General features: G+C 50.0%; 1 protein-coding gene across 1 annotated transcript in view; it reads left to right on the top strand.

Annotated features, from left to right (window-relative positions):
• The window catches only part of CAPN9 (calpain 9), a 44403-nt gene extending 26010 nt beyond the window's left edge, over positions 1–18393 (top strand). The window contains 10 exon segments of the mRNA XM_036828087.1: positions 3990–4150; positions 5348–5505; positions 5670–5878; positions 9430–9466; positions 10515–10595; positions 12359–12416; positions 14697–14748; positions 15584–15665; positions 16260–16332; positions 18155–18393. Of these exon segments, the coding sequence (XP_036683982.1) occupies positions 3990–4150; positions 5348–5505; positions 5670–5878; positions 9430–9466; positions 10515–10595; positions 12359–12416; positions 14697–14748; positions 15584–15665; positions 16260–16332; positions 18155–18393 (1150 nt within the window).
• Positions 18394–19309: the final 916 nt, after the last annotated feature.

The following is a 19309-nucleotide window of genomic DNA, read 5'->3' as shown; positions in this document are numbered from 1 at the left end:
AACCCAGGTTGGCAGAGAATGTAATGTCACGTTTGGGGGACTCACCGTATCTACAGGTTTAAGAGGCCCAGGGGAGTTAGTGCGATCCAGAAAACATGGGGCTGAGCCTCTGGTCTCCGGCCCAACCTCCTTCCTCTGAGCACGCCATCATCCCCGCTTGCACGTGAATTCGAAGACAAGCAGCCCTGACGCTCACAGGTACACTCCATCCGTGCCCAGCTTGGTCACAGGGACCCTTGAAAGCTTCTACCTGAGAGCATCTAAAAATACAGACCTAAGTGGGAAGGAAACATTCCTAACCTGGACTTTCCACAGGGCTGAATCTCTGTTTAACTGAAAACTTTAATGGGCCTTCATCTCTGGAGGCTTTTTTCAATCTTATTTCTTCCCATCGGGTCCAGAAAGAGTTGGTGCATCCAGCCCTGCAAGACCACAAATTCTCTCTCTTTTTTTTTTAAGAAATACATACTTTTTAAATCTTTTTATTTTTGGCTGCGTCGGGTCTTAATTGCAGCATGAGGGATCTTTCGTTGTGGCACGCGGGCTCTTCTGTGGCACGTGGGCTTAGTTGCCCCACGGCACGTGGAATCGTAGTTCCCCAGCCAGGGATCAAACCCGCGTCCCCTGCGTTGGAAGGCGGATTCTTTTTTTTTTTTTTTTTCAAATTTGATCTTATATTTTAGCGTTAAACTGACATCTCCATGTCAAAAGCATCAGGATTATATAGATCTGCTGCAATGCACTAACCAAAAAGCATTCATAAAATTATATATCTTACCCCTAACACACACGCGCACACACACATACACCCACACATACTTTGTCAATCTCTTTTTAATTGTCTTGACTTAATAATACTGCCTGTCCAAATAGAACTCATTACACCGTACATTAGAACTTCAGGGTGTCTGTTAAAATACCATCTTAAAAAACCACACAGTATAATATTGAAAACAATTCTCTTGGAATAAAAATGATTTTTTAGAGAATGAACTTAACAAACTCTTTCTTTAACCTGAGGAGAAAGTATAGATAAAGAGAAATAATCTTTACATATTGAATATTCATTGTCGTCTATTTTATCTAGACATAGATAGCCAAGCAATTAGGTGATTCTAAGAGAGTATAAATGAATAATTTCAAAGAAGACAGTTTTGGTGTTTCAGAATATAGAACTCTTAAGTAATACAACCAATAGAGGACACCTAGTGGTCTTTAGCAGAATCAATATTTGCCCGAAAAAAATGGAAGGCAGATTCTTAGCCACTGGACCACCAGGGAAGTCCCAAGACCACAATTTCTGGATTTCTAGCTCTCTTCCCTTTCACGTGCTCAAATCAGTCCATTCTAGCCTGAACTCATCTCTTTTTTTTATAACACTTTATTAAATACAACATGCAAAAGCTAGCACACAGGAATTAATATTCCAGTTTCTTCCCTTCTTTTCCCCTCGAGCGCAGCGTCAGTGGGCATCTGTTCTGGCTTCAGTATATTTACATATTTTACAGACAACAACTGTGGCAAGTGTTTTTGCCCTTAATAACATGGATATCTATTTTCCAGCTCCAGTGTTCCCTTGCATCCTCCAGCCCAAATGCTAAGCTGGCCTCACATATTTTACATTCCGTTACGGCGGTTCCACACTTCCAGTGACTCCAGGTAGCACCAGCTGCCGTAACAAATAGACTCAAAATGTATAGACTCAAACGCAATCAGGTGTATTTCTCACTCATTGTAACCGTCCAGGAAGACATTCCTATTCTGTGGGCGGCTCTCTCCACGCAGCGATTAGGGACTCAAGCTCCATCCTTCGTGTGGCTCTACCATCCCCTGGAGTGACACAGTCACCTGCAGGAAGCCAGCAGAAGAGGGGGAAAAAAAAAAACCTTTGGAGAAGATATCCCCAATTCCTAAAAGCCTTGACCCAGAATTAAGACACGCCACCGTTTTCACCCTCCGCTAGCTGGAGGGCCCCGCCTGGTGAATGAGCTTGGTGCCCTGCTAGCCATCTGTCTCAGGAACCATGAGTTCATAAGTAGAAGAAGTTTGTGGGAAACATACAGGGTGTTTGAGAGACTGACAAGCTGTTGAATTGGACATTAGACACACATTGACCTTGAATTTTGAGTACTGTACAGGGTTGATGAGTTACATGAAAAGAGCAAACCAGAAGAAAGGTGAGGTCTGGAATTCAGATTCTCCCACGAATTGCCAAATATGAGCAGGAGGTGGGAACAGGGTTTGAGAGGCTACCTGAAGTCAAGCTAGTGGAAGGAAAGTCAGGCCCAGAAGGAAGGAGAAACAGGGCAGAGGAAATGAGGAAACCCACAGGGAGAGACCCAGCAAAGGGAGTGCCCTGTGCACGGCCCACGGTCCAGCCCTGCACCATGACTGCCCTTCCAAAAGGAGCTGCGCCCGACACCTGGGGCTGAAACTGGCCCAGGCAATGCGTGGCATTAAAACTGTCAGCACTCTGAATCTGGAGACTTTCCTCTGGGAACCTTGACATTAAAGCCTTTCCAATCTCTTTCCACTTTTATCTTTCACGTCCCCCCCTCCCAGGACATACTCCTAAAACTTTCCCCTCTCTCATTTATGAACTCCTCTCTGTCACTGAATCATTTTCATTCTCAATACAGTGCTATCATTTCGCCTACTTCAAAGGAAAAAAGTTTCTCCTGACCCACTGAAACCACAAAGCCTTTTCTCTCCTCTTTGCTACACAAAACTCACCAGTTCCTCTCCACCCTCCCTATCCTGATGACCCTCAACTGTGGCATATGTTCCACCATCTGCTGAACCTGCCCTTGCCAAGGACACCCGGACTCTCACTTTGCTAAATCTGATCGACTTGATCCGTCAGCAGCATTTGACATAGTTGCCACGATGCTCCCTGGATCCCAGGTTCTACCTGGGCTCCTTCTCAGTGTCCCGTCCCGGTCCCTCCCCAACCCCCTAACCTGTTAGCATTGAAGGGCTCCAGGGCTCAGTCCATGGACCCCCTCCTCGCTATCTGCTCCCCGTATTTAGGGCAGCTCATCCTGTCTCAGGAGTTTAAAGACTGTCTTCGCACTGATAACACCCAGTTCCTTTCCCCGGAATTCCAGACCCGCATACTCACCTGCCCGCTAAATCTCCCCTTGAACGTCTAATCGACAGCTCGGTTAACATCTCCCAAACTTGCTTCAACACCCCCCCATTTCTCTCCTTCCAGTTGCTCAAACCAAAACCTTGATTCCTCTCCTTCTCCCCTTCCCCACATCCAGTCCGTCAGCAGGTCCTGTAAGATCTACCTTCAGATTGTGTCTCAAATCTGATCCCTGCTCACCACCTCCCTCCTACCAGCCTGGACCAACCACCCTCATCTCTTCCCTGGACGATGGCACTAACTTCCTAGCTGGTGGCATCTGTGCCCCTGAAGTCTGTTCTCAACACAGCAGCCCCGGGTCCCATCCCTCCTCCATGTAACACCTTCCAGGGGCTCTCCATCTTGTCCGAGTCAAAAGCCTTATGGTGACCAACCTGACCCACCGTTATCTTTGGATCTTATCATTTGCTGACACCTTGGGCCACCTCATTGGCCTTCCTGGTGTTCCGTGAGCACATGAGGAAGGTATCTGTGTCAGGACCTTGCTCCCTACCTGCCTGGAGCTCACAGAGAGCCACCTTTCCCGTCCCCCATGCCTCAGGCCTCCACACCTGATCAGAGAGGCCTCCCTGTTTAAAGTAGCCCCAGGCCTGCAGTCTCACCCCTCACCCTAGTCTAACTTCCTTGCAGCACTTACATATAATCAACCTGTATTTTTGCCCGTTTAAACTTTTTTCTCCTCTACTTTTTGGTGTGCATTTTCCATCTTCTCACACCTGAGGTCTCCCTGCTCCTTGAGGAAGCAGCCGGCCCTTGTAGCTGTTTGTTAGATGAGTGAACGAACAGATAGACCACGTCATAACCATCACCCGCCACGTGCTGCATCTCCCCTTGGTGGCAGGATGGCATTCAGAGACTTCCAGACCCACTTTGACAAAGTAGAGGCCTGCAACCTCACTCCTGACGCCCTGGAGGGGGATACTGTCCCCAAGTGAGAGGTGGCGGTCCCTCAGGGAAGCTGGGTGCGAGGCGCCACAGCTGGCGTCTGCCGCAGCTTCCTGGGTGGGTAGCCCACCTGTCACTCTCTCTGTCTTTCCCAGGTGTCCAGTCCACTTGCTGGACATTGGTGGGTCAGGGCCAGGACCCTCGGGAAAGAGTAAAGGTCGACAGCAGGATTTCAAGGGTGACCAGGAAAAGAGGGCTACAAAGATTGAACAGGAAGTTAGTTAAGAATTGCGCAGGGAAACGCCCATGTTTTACCACTTAAGTTATTTTCTGTTATAAGTAATAGAAAGCACAGCTCACACTGGTTTATCAATAAAAAGGATGTATCGTCCTCCGTAATTGGAAAGTTCAGAGGAGACGGAGGGCATCAGGCCTGGTTCTATCTGCCCGTTTGTTTGCGATCCTCTGTCCTGCCCTCTTCCCTTTGTTGACTTCTTCCTCTGTCTGGTTTTCTTTATAGTCACAGGAGGGCTGCCAGCAGTATCCTGACCTCTCACTCACACGCACGGCAAGAGCTCCTAATGGTCATTCCACAAAAGGCCTCAACGTCCCTCTAATTGGGAGCTGCTGAGATTGCCTGGTGAATGCTACAGCTGATGGGCTTTGTTCCAATGCTCCGTGGCAAGAGGGACTAGCACAGATTACTCAGCACTCACCCTTGGAGCTGGGGGTGAGGTCCATCCTGTTCAAATTGTGCAACCACTAAGTGGATGCTGGGGGACGACCACAAGGGCACTGCACTCTCCTTTAAACGCCAAGTGGAAAAATAAGATGGTGCATACTGTAGCCGACTAGCCCCAGAAGAATGTCTTTAAAAAGCTGTGTGGGAAGTGGTTGGAAGGAGGGTGGAAATGGAAGAGGGGACACTGCGTTCTCACAGGAAATTACAGAAAGGAGGGCAAGAGGAGGTCGGGACAGAAAGGGAAGAGCTGTTTTCTCAGGTTTGGGAGGATGTGGTAGGGGTGCCTGTGTGTGTATGCGTCCTTTGTGGGGTTTTCTTCTACATTTATTTATTTGGTTGCGTCGGGTCTTAGTTGTGGAGCGTGGGCTCAGTAGTTGCAGCACACGGGCTTAGATGCTCCGCGGCATGTGGGATCTTAGCTCCCCGACCAGGGATCGAACCTGAGTCCCCTGCATTGGAAGGCAGATGCTTAACCACTGGACCACCAGGGAAGTGCCTGCTTTGTGTTTTTTGTTGTTCTTGTTTGTTTTTTTTTAAGGAAGGGAAAATAATCTTCCTCTTTCAAATGGCAGATACCTTTTGGACCAATCCACAAATAAAATTGTCCCTGACTGAGAAAGATGAGGGGCAGGAGAAATGTACTTTCCTTGTAGCCCTGATGCAGAAAGATCGAAGAAAACTCAAGAGGTTTGGTGCCAGCATGCTGACCATCGGTTATGCCATTTACCAGGTGGGTGGGGGCCATTCTTCTCCTCAGAGTCACCATCTGAGTTCTACACTCCGTTCCTCCTTGGCTTCACGCCTGAGGTTCAATGGCCTGTCCTCACACTGTGTCCAAACAGCCAGGACCAACAGCCCTCCCTAAAGAAACCACCCCCTTACTCCTCACTGCAGTGCCCCGGCCAAGATGGACACCTGAACAAAGACTTCTTCAGACACCACGCCTCCCAGGCCAGAAGCAAGACGTCCATCAACCTGAGAGAAGTCTCTGACCGGTTCTCGCTGCCCCCTGGGGCGTACACTGTGATTCCCAGCACTTTCGAGCCCCATCAGGCAGCCGATTTCTGCCTGCGGATCTTCTCGGAGAAGAAAGCCATTACTCGGTGAGTCACAGGTTCAAGAATCTCTCTCCATTTTGTGGTTCATTTCCAGAGAAGTCACCATTCTTCCCTTTCCTATGACCTCCCTGGGAACCCAAGCAGGGGGGGTTCCTTATCCATTTGCAAAGCAAGATGCATGTCCATTTTAGTCCCGCTCCTCCCCTCCCTCAAACAAACCGTTAAAAAATTGCTTCCCCCAAATGCTCCCAGAAGCACGCTCACAAGACCCTCCTGGCTGGAGCCCTTCATTGTCCAGACCCTTTAACCAAGAAGCTCCTGGAATGGGAGCCACATTGAGGGATGAGAAACTCATTTCTGTGCACGATGAAGGCATGGCTCTTGCAAGTTTGAAGAATGTCACTTTCTTTCAGCTCCAGTTTAAATAAATGTTAGCAAGTTGTTTTGAGCTGGTCTCATCCTATTGATGTGATGCTATGGGCTGAATGCCTGAGGCACAGCCTGGACCTGTACTATTTGAGGCGAGACCCCCGCAGACATTTCCCCAACCAGAGCCAATGTTGTGGCTGGACCAGCCCTTGTGGTTCTTATTGTGACTGCAAGACACCTCAGCAATAGCCGTCAGGGAACTTTCAAAAATAAATGTATTATTCATTGGTCCTGGAGGGTACCTGGCCCTCCCAGGGCCACACAGGGGCAGGGGGTAGGGGAGAGGACCCAGGGGTCTGCTTTTATTGAGGTCAAGGGTGGGGTGCCTAGAGTTTCGTAGGTTCACCCTTGGTGAGTTTGAAACATAAGAGCTGGAATTAAAGCAGGGGAAGGGAAAGGCAAGTGGCCAGTCAGTTATCTGGTCTACCAGAGCTTTCTAAAAACAGGGAACTCCAGAGTGGGGCGCTGGCTCTTTGTCCAGCTGTGAAGCTGGCAATGTGTTTATTCCAGATGGATGTCTTTGAAGCAGCTGCCCCGGCAATCGAAAGCTTAATGTCAGGGGCTTCCCCAGTGGCGCAGTGGTTAAGAATCCGCCTGCCAATGCAGGGGACATGGGTTCGAGCCCTGGTCTGGGAAGATCCCACATGCCACGGAGCAACTAAGCCCATGCGCCACAACTACTGAGCCTGTGCTCTAGAGCCCGTGAGCCACAACTACTGGGCCCACATGCCACAACTATTGAAGCCCGCGTGCCTAGAGCCCGTGCTCTGCAACAAGAGAAGCCACTGCAATGAGAAGCCCACGCACCGCAGCAAAGAGTAGCCCCCACTCGCCGCAACTAGAGAAAGCCCACGTGCAGCAACGAAGACCCAATGCAGCCAAAAAATTAATTAATTAATTATTTTTTAAAAAGCTTAATGTCAGGCACTTACATTACAATCAAGAAAGCTAACTGCCTTGGGCTTACACCACACCAGTATGACTGCCATTCTCTATCCCTGACATTCTGCCACCTCTCCTTTTCGGTGTCTTAGCAAAATTGTTTTGTATCAGGTACTTCTATGGAAAAAATTTCCCATTACTGCCTGTTAGCAATTTTTTGTTCTGTGGCAGAGGAAAAAAGGGGTTCAAGATACAAGACTCCATTTCGAGGGATCACAAGAGAATGGCAAGATCTAGGAATTCTGTATTTAAGTCAGATCAATCCCCAACAAAGGATCAACCTGAGATAACAAGGTAGAGACAGCTGTGACTCCGTGGTCTGCTCTGGCTTTATCTGTTGTCTAGTGGGATAGTGTGTGCTGAGAATACAGTCATCCTCGTTATCTGCAGGGGATTTGTTCCAGGACCCGCCATGGATACCAAAACCCTCCCACACTCAAGTCCTGCAGTCAGCGCTCGGCACACGCGCGTTCTGTACCTGTGGGTTCAACCAACCAGGGATTGTAAACATCGTACTATATTTATTGCAAAAAATCTGCCTCTTTTGACCCAAGCAGTTCAAACCTAGGTTGTTCAAGGGTCAACTGCACTCCCAATTAGAAAGTCTGGTTGGGTTTCCCAAACCAATGCAAGAGTCATGTTTCTTTCTCATCAGCTCAATTGAAGCAATAAAGTCTCTAATTTTTAAAAACTGTGCTGGAGAGCTGCTCTCCAGTCTTCTCCCGTGTACTAGCACAACCTGAGGATGAACGTCCCAGCATCTGTTCACGCAAAAGCACCCCATTCGGATCGAGGCAGATTCGTGACTCTTGTGGGTGGAAGAGAGAGAAAGTCAGGCTGTTCCAATCCTGCACTTCTTGTTCTCAGTCCCATCAGTGGGGTGAGGTCCGAGTCCTCGGCATTGGTGGTTTCTAGGTGGCAAAGCCAACTCCGTACTCCCCCTTGCCCTGAACGAGATACTCGACCTGCTCTGATAATGATCCTAAAAATCAGCTCCGTAGTCAATAACAGAAGAGCCACACGAAGCTCTTTCCACTGGTTTAGTTCTCATGAGAGGGTTCTGAACAATAAAAGAGCTCTGACAGCTCTGTGGTGGCCCAGGGGGAGAGGAGGAGAGGGAGGCTGCCCGGTGCCATCCCCGTGTTTGCCTGTTTCTGTTCCCTTTGAGCTTCCAGCAGTTTTTTGTTTTTTGTTTGTTTTAATATTTATTTATTTGGCTGCATCAGGTCTTAGTTGCGGCACGCGGGATCTTTCATTGCAGCGTGCGGGCTCTTCGTTGCGGCACGCGGGCTTCTCTAGTTGTGGCGCACGGGCTTAGTTGCCCCGCGGCATGTGGGATCTTAGTGTCATGTGGGATCTCAGCTCCCTGGCCAGGGATCGAACCCGCATCCCCTGCATTGGAAGGCGGATTCTTAACCACTGCACCACCAGGGAAGTCCCTCCAGCAGTTTTTATTTGGGAGTGCTTCAGGTTTGAATTTAAAAAGAGTAGATTCTTCCGAATGTTTTCAGTATCAACAGAAGCTGAAGCCTGCTCCAGTGTCACTGCTTTCCAAACACTACAGGTTCCCCTAAGGATGTGAACAGCAAAATAAACATCTTCCCAGTTATCTTTCCTCTTTGCCCAAAAATAAGCATACAACCCACGACTCCCCTACCTCCAGTGGGAACAAGGGTTACTTCTGCAGGAGGGGCAGGGGCAAATGATGCTGCCCCAGGGCCAGTCTTTTTGGTCCAACTCAACTTGCTCTATAATCTTTTAAAATTCCCTCACGAATAGTTAACCCTCAGTAGGTTGAATGACTGTCTCCAATGAGACAGAGTTTATGGGGAGCGTGTCACAAATCCTCTCTGCTTATGGGACCTCAGAGGTTCTGCTATTCTATTGAATGTGTAACACTTCATAAACATCCCTGGTCAGAGTGCATCCAGGAAATAGGGAATGACTGCTGGTTTAGCTTCTTTCACTTCTGGAGGTCCAGGCTTTGCAAGTTCTCTTTGGGTGATGGCTAAGCCGCCTCCTTCTCATTTTCATGCTGGGCAGAGTCTGAGTGGTGACGGCGGAGGGAGAGCCACATACAGATCTGCAGCCTGGTGAGATGGAATGTCGCTGAGAAAGGAGGGCTCCAGTGGGACAGAACCTTCCATACGTCTGGGCCCTTCAGCGCTGCAGGTTCTAAGGAGGAAGTTAACCCACACTGAGTCGGGTGCTTTCTGTCCCCACAGGGACATGGACGGAACTGTAGACATCGACCTTCCTGAGGTGAGCCTTCTCAGTTGCCTTGGAGGGTGGGACCCAGTGACATCCTTGAACTCGTCCCTCTAACCATAGCGTCATTTAAAACTCTGGAGTTCAAGGAATGGCTATCTGCGATCAGGTAAGTAAGCACCTTGGTTCTAACCTCCTGGAGAATGACTTGTGCCTTCCAAACTCCCCTGGCCCAACAGAACCCGGCATGGTAGTGAGGTAGGTGCTTGCTAGAAAGCTCTGTTTGGGATGATCTTCCTTTATGCTACCGACTTACTCTTTTCCCTGAGAAGCAGCTGCTGTTCCCAGAGGAAGCGAAATATCTTAAACATGTACCCAATTTAAGAAAAACAAATGATAGAAAGAAAATAAGAGAGGCAGGTACATTCTTTTCAAAAAGATCTCTTTTTCTAGATTCTCGGGGGAACACATTACTTCTTCCCTGCATTGCATGTGGGAGTGACGGGGGGCTGATTTTCTACTTGTCCCGGGGCTGTAAAGTTTCTAAGAGGCGCTGAGGTGTAGCAGGCACCAAGTGGGGGCTTGTTAATGGGGCCCAAGACAGAAGAAGACGAAACACCCAAGACATTGACTGAGCTTTCCACGCTCCAGTTCCTGGGTTCTGTGCTAGCAACAGTCTCCTGCCCTCAAAGTCAGATGATTAAGCAAGTAATTAGTCCATGAGCGTTGAGTGTTGAGAGTTGAGATATCTAATTAGTCCATGAGTGTTGAGTGTTGAGATATCTAATGAGTGTTGAGATAGAGGAGCTGCAAGGACCCTAACGCAGTCAGGGGTCAGGCCACCTTTAGGCAAGGAGGCTTAAGAGTCCCACTAACAAAGTCCTTCCAGACACTCCTAAAAAGCTTCACGAGGAATGGAGACTGTAATGCCACAGACAGCAGCCAGTTCAGAGCTCAACTACAGAGCGCACGGCATCATGTGGCTGGGAGGTCCCAGCTTCTCCCACGGGGCGACACCACCTTCAGCCTGGAGCTCTTCTTTCCTGCCATTTCAAGTTTCCTTTTCGCGGGTTCAGTGCAAGTTCCTCTGGTTAATTTTCAGCCACCAAAGCCGGCTCCGCCTGGCCAGGAGACAGAGGAGGAACGGCAGCTCTGGGCCCTGTTTGAACAAGTCGCTGGTGATGTAGGCTGCCCTGGATCCCCTGCAGTGCTGAGGGGCCCGGCTTCCCCCTGGGGATGCAAGAAGGTTGTTGTTACACTTCCCAGAGGCTTGGTGCCCGAGGTTTGGTGCCTGAGGCTTGATGGAGCTGGTCGCAAAGTGAGACCAGTGCACACAAGAGGCCCTAAAGACTGCCACCTCCGCATCATCTCCCATCCCAGTCTGCGCTGTGGATAGAGCAGTAGCACCCCAAGAGCTCAGATGAGTAAAGGAAGCCTTCTGTCCGCTCTGGCCAGAGGCGGCGATATTCAGGGAGGCCACCGTTAGACTGCAGACGCGCACGGGCATTTTGTCCATTAGCACCAGAGGCGCGGCCAGGCTGGGCACTGGGAAGGAGAGACCGTCTGTGCCCCGCCTGCAGCCCTTCGCACCCTCCATTTCCGTCCTCAGATGCCCGGCTTTATTGCTGAGGGGCCCTGACCGCTCCTGGGGGACCTGGGTTTTCCCTGCCCCTGTCAGGGCTTCCATCGTCCTGGGAGCTGCCCCATCTGTGTTCCCTGGAAGCTTCTCCGTTGGAAGCCGGAAATAAAATAAGCCTGATAAACCAATTCAGGGCAAGGAGCTAATGACTATGTGAGCATCTTTCCTCTGACCAGGCTCTGAGCTGTGGAAGAGGGGTGTCACCTACACCTGGGGGATGAATCCCTAATGGTGGGCTTTCGGGCACTGGAATAAACAGGCAGGTCAGGGAGACCTGGGGACCACAGTCTGGGCTGGAGAAGAGTGGGAAGGAGGGAGAAATTCCCAGCTCGGGTGCCTCTGTAGGACTGGCCTGGGGGAGCTGCCAGAGTGAGGAGGCAGGTGGGAGACCACAGAAGTTGCCAGAAACAGAGACCCGGGTTTGGAAGGGAAGGAGGGAATGTTGCAGATTCGTTCAACCTTTAGTAACAACCCAAAGGAGCCTCTAGAGCTCAGGCGCTTGGTCCTGGCCCTGCTGTTCTTCAGACAAGCCGGATGACCGGGCTCAGGGTTCTGCCTCTCTGACCTCCTCTGCTCCTGCGGGGCTGAGGTTGCATCCGTGAATCTTCACTAGGGCTGCACGTCCCAGCGCCCACTCCCCAGGCCTCAGGCGCTCAGGGGTGGAGCCTGGGCAGGCAGAGGTGAAAGTCACCCCACAGGCAGCTGTGTTTCCCGCTGCTGGTTCAAAGTCCTGGACAAAGGAGCCCGACATGAGGGCTCCTCAAACTGTCTTGGACATAAAAATCACCAGGTCCTCCTGGAAGTGCAGGTTTCCTGGTCAGGAGGTCTGGGTGGGGCTTGAGACTCTGTGTTTCCAACAAACTTCTTAGGGCTGAGGATGCAGAGATTCAGTGGGACTTAGTAGCCCACCTTAGACCGGTGATTCTGAAATTCACCCCTAGAGGTTTTGAAAATAACCCATGAGCCATACTCCCAAGTCTTCTGATTGAAGAGGGCCCTGGGGTGAGCCCCCCAACTCTGTGTGGGGTTTTTTTAAAGCTCTCCAGGTGCTTCTGCTGTGCAGTTGCTTGGAGACTGAGCCCCAAACCTCCGCCAGCATCAGAATCACCTGGGGAGCTTCAGCTCGGGGATTGGGGAAGTTTTCCCACGCTTTTTTGGGGGCCCGCAGGTCCCTGAGAAGTAGGGCACAGGGCCTCCAGCAGGGTCCTGAGGCCAATCACTTGAGCCCAATCACGCCCAGAACTGGAAGAAACTCTAAGAGAGAAGGTGCTGAAGGCCATAAAAAGCAGTTGTCTCCACTTCAACAGGACACAGAGGTAACCGCGGAGGAGCTCGAATATGGTTTAAATGCTGTGCTGCAAAAGAGTACATGCTCACACCCACTACCCCTATCTGCACCCCGGGGACCCCAGGGCTCCCATGGAGGGGACGAGGGACGTGTGACAGACGGCCTGCCGCCTGGGTCTCCTCCAGCTCCCCGGATCCCCTGTTCCTCAGAGCTGCAGACCGGCTTTTCAGGGCTGATTTTGGTAGACTTTAAAAATAGCTTTCATTGCTCGTTTCTTTCTTTTCTAAAAAATTTATTTATTTAATTTATTTATTTTTGGCTGCATTGGATCTTCGTTGCTGTGCACAGGTTTTCTCTAGTTGTGGCGAGCAGGGGCTACTCTTCGTTGCGGTGCGCAGGCTTCTCATTGCAGTGGCTTCTCTTGTTGCGGAGCACGGACTCTAGGCACGCAGGCTTCAGTAGCTGTGGCACGTGGGCTCAGTAGTTGTGGCTCGCGGGCTCAGTAGTTGTGGCACGCAGGCTCAGTAGTTGTGGCTCATGGGCTCTAGAGCGCAGGCTCAGTAGTTGTGGCTCATGGGCTTAGTTGCTCTGCGGCATGTGGGATCTTCCCCGGCCAGGGATCGAACCCGTGTCCCCTGCACTGGCAGGCGGATTCTTATCCACTGCGCCACCAGGGAAGCCCGCTCATTTCTTGATTACACTAATGATGCAAGTTTATGGTAAAAGATTCTGAAAAATGCAGAAAAGCCTAATGACAAAGGCAAACATCACGGCTAATCTCACTACCCATAGATAACCACTTTAACATATATGTGTGTGTCTTTGTGTATGTGTTTCTGTACCAAATGTGTAGTCTGTGGGTATGTGTCTCTCTCTGTATATATAGGTACACACATAATAGGTATTACACTATAGATGCAATATTATTTTTTGAATTAACAGCTTTGAGAGTTAATTCTCATACTGTACAATTTACCCATTTGAAGTATACAACTCTGCTAAGTGAAATAAATCAGACAGAGAAAGACAAATACTGTGGAATCTAAGAAATACAAACAACTAGTGAATATATAACCAAAAAGAAGCAGACTCACAGCTATAGAGAACAAACTAGCGGTTATCAGAGAGGAGAGGGAAGCAGGGGTGGGGGAAATAAGAGGTACAAACTATAGGGTGTAAGACAGGCTACAAAGATGTATTGTACAACAGAGAATATAGCCAACATTCTGTAATAACTGCAAATGGAAAATAACCTTTAAAATTGTATAAGAAATAAAAAATTTTTTAAAATAACATATACAACTCAGTGGATGTTAGTATGTTCATAGAGTTGTGCAACCATCACCACAATCAATTTTCATTTGATTCAGAGCATTTCATCACTCCAAAAAGAAACCACGTGCCAGTAGCATTTACTACCCTCCCCCGAACCCCCAGCCCCTGGCAAGCACTCATCCGTTTTCTGTCTCCATAGATTTGCCTGTTCCAGACTTTTCTTATAAAAGGAATCATATAAAATGTGGTCCTCTTTGGCTGGCTTCTTTCACTTAGCATGACATCTTCTAGGTCCATCCATGTTGTAACGTGTCAGGACTCCTTCACTTCTTTTTATGGCTGGATAATATTCCATTGTCTGAATATACCAGGTAGGGTTTATCCATTCATCCATTGATGGACACTTGGGTTGTTACCACTTTTTCGTTATTATGAATAATGCTGCTATGAACATTCGGGTACAAGCTTTTATGTGGTCATGTGTTTTCATTTCTCTGGGGTATATAGCTAAGACAATTGCTGGGTTAAATAGTAACTCTATATTTGCTTCTTAAGAAGCTGCCTATTTTCTAAAGTGATTTCTGTACCTTTTCACTAGCAGTATGTGAGTGTTCAAATTTCTCCAATAATTTTAAACCCTGTCTCCTAAACTTAACTTTTATGAGCATTTCCCCAGAAATGATCTTAAGAATCAAAGCATGATTCTTAAGGATTGTATAATAATCCATCATATGGACATAACCTAACTGTTGTCCATACCCTTCCATTGGTCATTTGTATCATTTCTAAGTTTTTGCCATTACAAGTAACCTGATGATAAAAATCTTAACTTATAATTCTTTGCTTGGGACTCTTGAAACTCAGATAAAGAGTGGAAGGATATCCCTATTTTTAAAGCTTTTTTTATATTTTTCAAATTTTCCTCCCCAAAGGCCATGTTCTACTCTCACCAGCATCTTAAGAATGATCACATCACCACCCTCACCAATCTGGATCTAACCACCCTATTGGACTTTCAGCAGATGGAAATAGGTTTAACTTATCAGGGGTCAACTGAATTCTGCTTTCCTGTGTGATTTCGGAAAAGGACATCAAATTCAAGAAGCTAAGCCTGACTTCGTGTAAAAACATCATTCTCTAATGGATGTATCCTTCCAAATATGCGGGCAGAAATAGATGTTAAGTGTTTTTCTCTAATGCAGACTTCCCTAGAACGTGGAGAGTCTTCTTCACAGAGAATAACCAAAGCCTGGGAGACACTGGTGCTAGAATTGGAACAAAATCAAGAGGCACAGGGGACTTCCCTGGTGGCGCAGTGATTAAGAATCCGCCTGCCAATGCAGGGGACACAGGTTCGAGCTCTGGTCCGGGAAGATCCCACATGCCGCAGAGCAACTAAGCCCATGCACCACAACTACTGAGCCTGCGCTCTAGAGCTCGCGAGCCACAACTATTGAGCCCGTGCGTCACAACTACTGAGCCCACAAACCGCAACTACTGAAGCCCGTACACCTAGAGCCTATGTTCCACAATAAGGGAAGCCTCTGCAATGAGAAGCCCACGCACCGCGACGAAGAGTAGACCCCGCTCTCCGCAACTAGAGAAAGCCCGCGCACAACAATGAAGACCCAGTGCAGCCAAAACTTAAAAAAAAAAAAAAAAGAGGCACAGACTGGCCAGTGGGGGGAATGTTTGTGAAGGGACTTGGGGATCTTTTTGCCACTTTGGGGTGCTGTCCAGGGCAATGAAGAGTTTTTCATATGTGTGTTTTCAACCTTTCTTTTGCCATCCCCCCCTCACCCCTGCCATGCCCCCTCTTCAGAGATTCATGGCTTAATAATTAAACCCCCTCCCTCAGAGCCCTGAGTCTGTGTCACACATGTCACCCATGCCAGCCCATTGCCCTCCTCCCCTGCAGCCCCAGGAGCCTTGGGGTGAGATGATGCTCACGTCTTCCTTTCCTCCTTAATTCACTTGCACAGACCAGTGGCAATGGGAAGCTAGCGTTTGGTGAATTCAGAGTGTTCTGGGACAAGCTGAAGAAGTGGGCAGTATGTAACCCAGCCAGTGCGTGGCTGCTAGGGGACTGTACAAGCCTAGAGCAGAAGGGGATTTGATTTGATTTGATTTTTAAATATTTATTTATTTATTTATTTACTTACTTACTTACTTACTTACTTATTTATTTATTTATTTATTTATTTATTTATTTATTTTGGCCGAGCCATGTCTCAGTTGAGGCATACATGCGGGATCTAGTTCCCTGACCAGAGATGGAACCTGGGCCCCCCTGCGTTGGGAGCACGGAGTCTTAGTCACTGGACCACCAGGGAAGTCCCAGAAGGGGATTTTAAAGGTCCAGGTGCTGCCGACCAGAGGATTTGTGTTTGAAAAGGTGGAAGGGAGGAAATCAAGATGGAATTCCCATAGTTACTTCCCATACTTATGGGAGTACCGCAGGGCTTCCACCCAATATGAAAGGAAAACAAAGGCACCCACACTTTTGGAGACCCTCAGCCTACCATTGCCCCTTCCGCCCGGTGAGGAGTCTCTCCCCTGCATGGACCCCGTGACTGCCATCAAAGGAGCCTCACCAGGGGCTTCTGCGTGCTCGCATTCTCAGTGCCCCTGCTCTCCCCCTCCAGAGCCTTTTCCTTCAGTTTGACGCTGACACATCTGGCACCATGTCCTCCTGCGAGCTGCGGACTGCCCTGAAAGCCACAGGGAAAGGGAAGCCTGGGCCGCCGGGCGAAAGCTGTCTGCGTGCCGGGCGCCGTCTGTGGTAGCCACTCACCTCTCGCGGCCCAGGGAGGGGGCTGGACTTTGACCACAATCGATGCTTCTTAAGGGCGGGGCCCAGCCTCAAATTCAGGACTTGCTCACCCTCATCAGGGACCTTTAAAGTGTATCCACTGAGGCTGAACTCAGCCTGACCCCTGGAGGCCTCAGCCTCTGGCCAATTTTCTGGCCAAGCAGAGTTATATGCGACTCTGGTGGCAAGCTCCCAAGCCTTTAATTTCTGCTTTCAGATGGCGGTTAACACAGAGAGGCAGGGCATGTCCATCCCATGGTTTGGGGTCAGGTTTGGGGCACACAGAGTTCGTGTACCCCTCTGCCACGGAGGCCCCGTCTCTGGCTTTGTCACCAGCAGACTGAATCCAAACCAATGATTCCGTTGTCGTTTATACCCATTTCCTGCATGAGCGATGGACTCCAGGTGGCATTCCTAACCCTCTGGCAGCCCCTGCCGGGGCAGTCTGAGTCTCTGGGACTCAGCTGTCCTTTGCATAGGACGGTCACTGCAGCCTGCCTACACCCTACCAGGCCACAAGGCATTTCTCACACAGCAAGCTTCAAAGACATACCCCTGGGCCCGGCCAAAGCCTGGAATCTGGTTCCCTTCCAGGTAGAATAAACATCGGGAAACACTGTCAGCTTCATGGTCTGATAATGGGACAAAATCAGGACCAGCTTGGGTCCTGTGTGATGGCAAAGAAACAAAATTAATTATAAATGTGGAGAGTGCCACAGAGGAGAAGGGCCGGATCTTCTTAGGGTCTGGGGACCTGGTTTCTAGGGCAGAAGGACGGAGCAGGGGGAAAAGGGAGCCCTTCGGAAAGGGAGGTGTGGCCACGTCTTTTTCTTCCCGGCTTGGGGAGGGGAGGGAATCCACCCTCACCCTGCCCTCTTCCTGCCCCATCCGGAGCAGACGCCAGGATTCTGGGTGTTGCCCCCAGCCAGCTCCACAGTGCAGGCTCCAGAAACCATGTCCTGCCTCTGGACTGGCCCCCTCTCGGTCTGGAATCGGGAAAGAGGGCACAGGAAGACCCTGGGCAGGCTTCTAAGCAATACTTTGAACATCTCCTGGAAAGGGAGCGCGCAGGCTGAAATGAAAGAGGGCAACGCTGGTTAGAAATCAAAGCCTTAAGTGTTGAATCTATAAGGAACGTTACCTTCTCTAAACCCCTCATTCGACCAATGAGCAAAGAGGTCGAATAAGCAAAGAGAAGGGAAGCAAAGCATCCAGGCCCAGGTTCTCGCTCCATCGTGGGCGTGTGTGAGCGAGCCTAGCATGGGGTCTTTCACTGAGGGCAGCGGCATAACTGGGTCTCCAGAGCCCCCAGCACCTCTGGGTTAAAATGCCCACGAGAAACAGACACTTACTGCGGTGTCCTGGCTGGAATCCCCCCAGGGCCAGCAGGAGCTGGAAGTGGAGCCCTAGAACCAGAGGGTGGCACCGGGCTTGGGCTTAAACACTGTCCAGCATCAAGTTCTCCCGAGCAAGGCTTCCTGAAAAGTCAGCAAGACCCTATGGGGGATGTGAGGTCAAAGCCAAGACCCTGAACTTGGCGAACTCAGAAGGTACAGCTGTGGGTTCACCAGTGTGCCCCCGACAGAGGCACACTGTCATACGGCATCGGAGCCAAGGGCGCCGGGGGGACACTAGCTCCCTTCCTTGGTCCAGCCCTGGGCTGACTGGTGCTCCCGAAGTTGCACCCTGTGGGGCTCACCCAGGGCGGCCATGCCTCCACCCCTCTCCCCGCAGGCTTCCAGCTCAGCACTCCCCTCCTGCAGCTGGTCGTCCTCAGGTACGCAGACCAGGAGCTCCAACTGGGCTTCAGTGACTTCCTCAACTGCCTGGTCCGGCTGGAGACTGCAAGCCGTAAGTGTCCAGGGGGGCTGCGTGTTCCTGAGCCCAGGGAGAGCATACCTCCCTCCATCACCTTCCAAGAGCATGTAAGGAGCAAGCTGCTGAGAACCGCAGTGAAGGCGGGCTGAGCCACACGCCCTGCCATCTGTGTGCTGTGTGCAGCTAGCCGAGGGGTGGGTGTGTGCACGTCTTCTCTGCAGTGCGCCTGGTACCGTCACCCTCCCTCCGTTCCCAGTGCCTTTGTGGGAGGGTAACTGGGTGGGGATGGGGTTCCTGCCTCGAATCAGAAGAAAGGTCGGATCCCATCACAGGGCACAGAATCGGGAGTCTCTCTCTCTCTCCCTCTGTCCGCCGCCCTCCTTCCCTCTCCATCGCTCTGTGTTTTGTAAGCCATAGACACTGACCCGATTGTCTCAGAGAAGATCTGTTACCCCAGGAAGAGAGAGAGAGAGAGATTACGTGCAGGCGGTCCTTAGCATTTGCGGTTCATAGCCACCCACCCCTCACTGGGTAGTCACGCGGTTGAAGCTGAAGGAAGCACATCCAGAGCCTGTAACTCAACACCAGGGTGACTGCTGGGCAGGTGCCCCACCCCCGGATGCCCACGCTTGGTTGAATGCTCTGGGGTCACCATCTTGAATCTTAATAATTTTTAAAAATATTTATTTATTTGTTTGTTTTGACTGTACCAGGTCTTAGCTGCGGCATGCAGAATCTTTAGTTGCAGTGTGCAGACTTCTTAGTTGCAACATGCATGCAGGATCTAGTTCCCTGACCGGGGATCGAACCCAGGCCCCCTACACTGGGAGTGTGGAGTCTTACCCACTGGACCACCAGGGAAGTCCCTTGAATCTTAATAATTTTTTTTTTTTAGAGTTTTTTGTTGTTGTTGTTGTTGTTGTTCTTAATTTATTTTTGGCTGCGTTGGGTCTTCATTGCTGCACGCGGGCTTTCTCTAGTTGTGGCGAGCGGGGGCTACTCTTCGTTGTGGTGCGCAGGCTTCTCACTGCAGTGGCTTCTCTTGTTGCGGAGCACAGGCTCTAG

Source organism: Balaenoptera musculus, chromosome 16 (assembly GCF_009873245.2).
Source record: "Balaenoptera musculus isolate JJ_BM4_2016_0621 chromosome 16, mBalMus1.pri.v3, whole genome shotgun sequence".
In the NCBI taxonomy this organism is placed as follows: Eukaryota; Metazoa; Chordata; class Mammalia; order Artiodactyla; family Balaenopteridae; genus Balaenoptera; species Balaenoptera musculus.
Note: the sequence above shows the minus strand (reverse complement) of the source record. Positions and strands in the feature narration are given on the sequence as shown.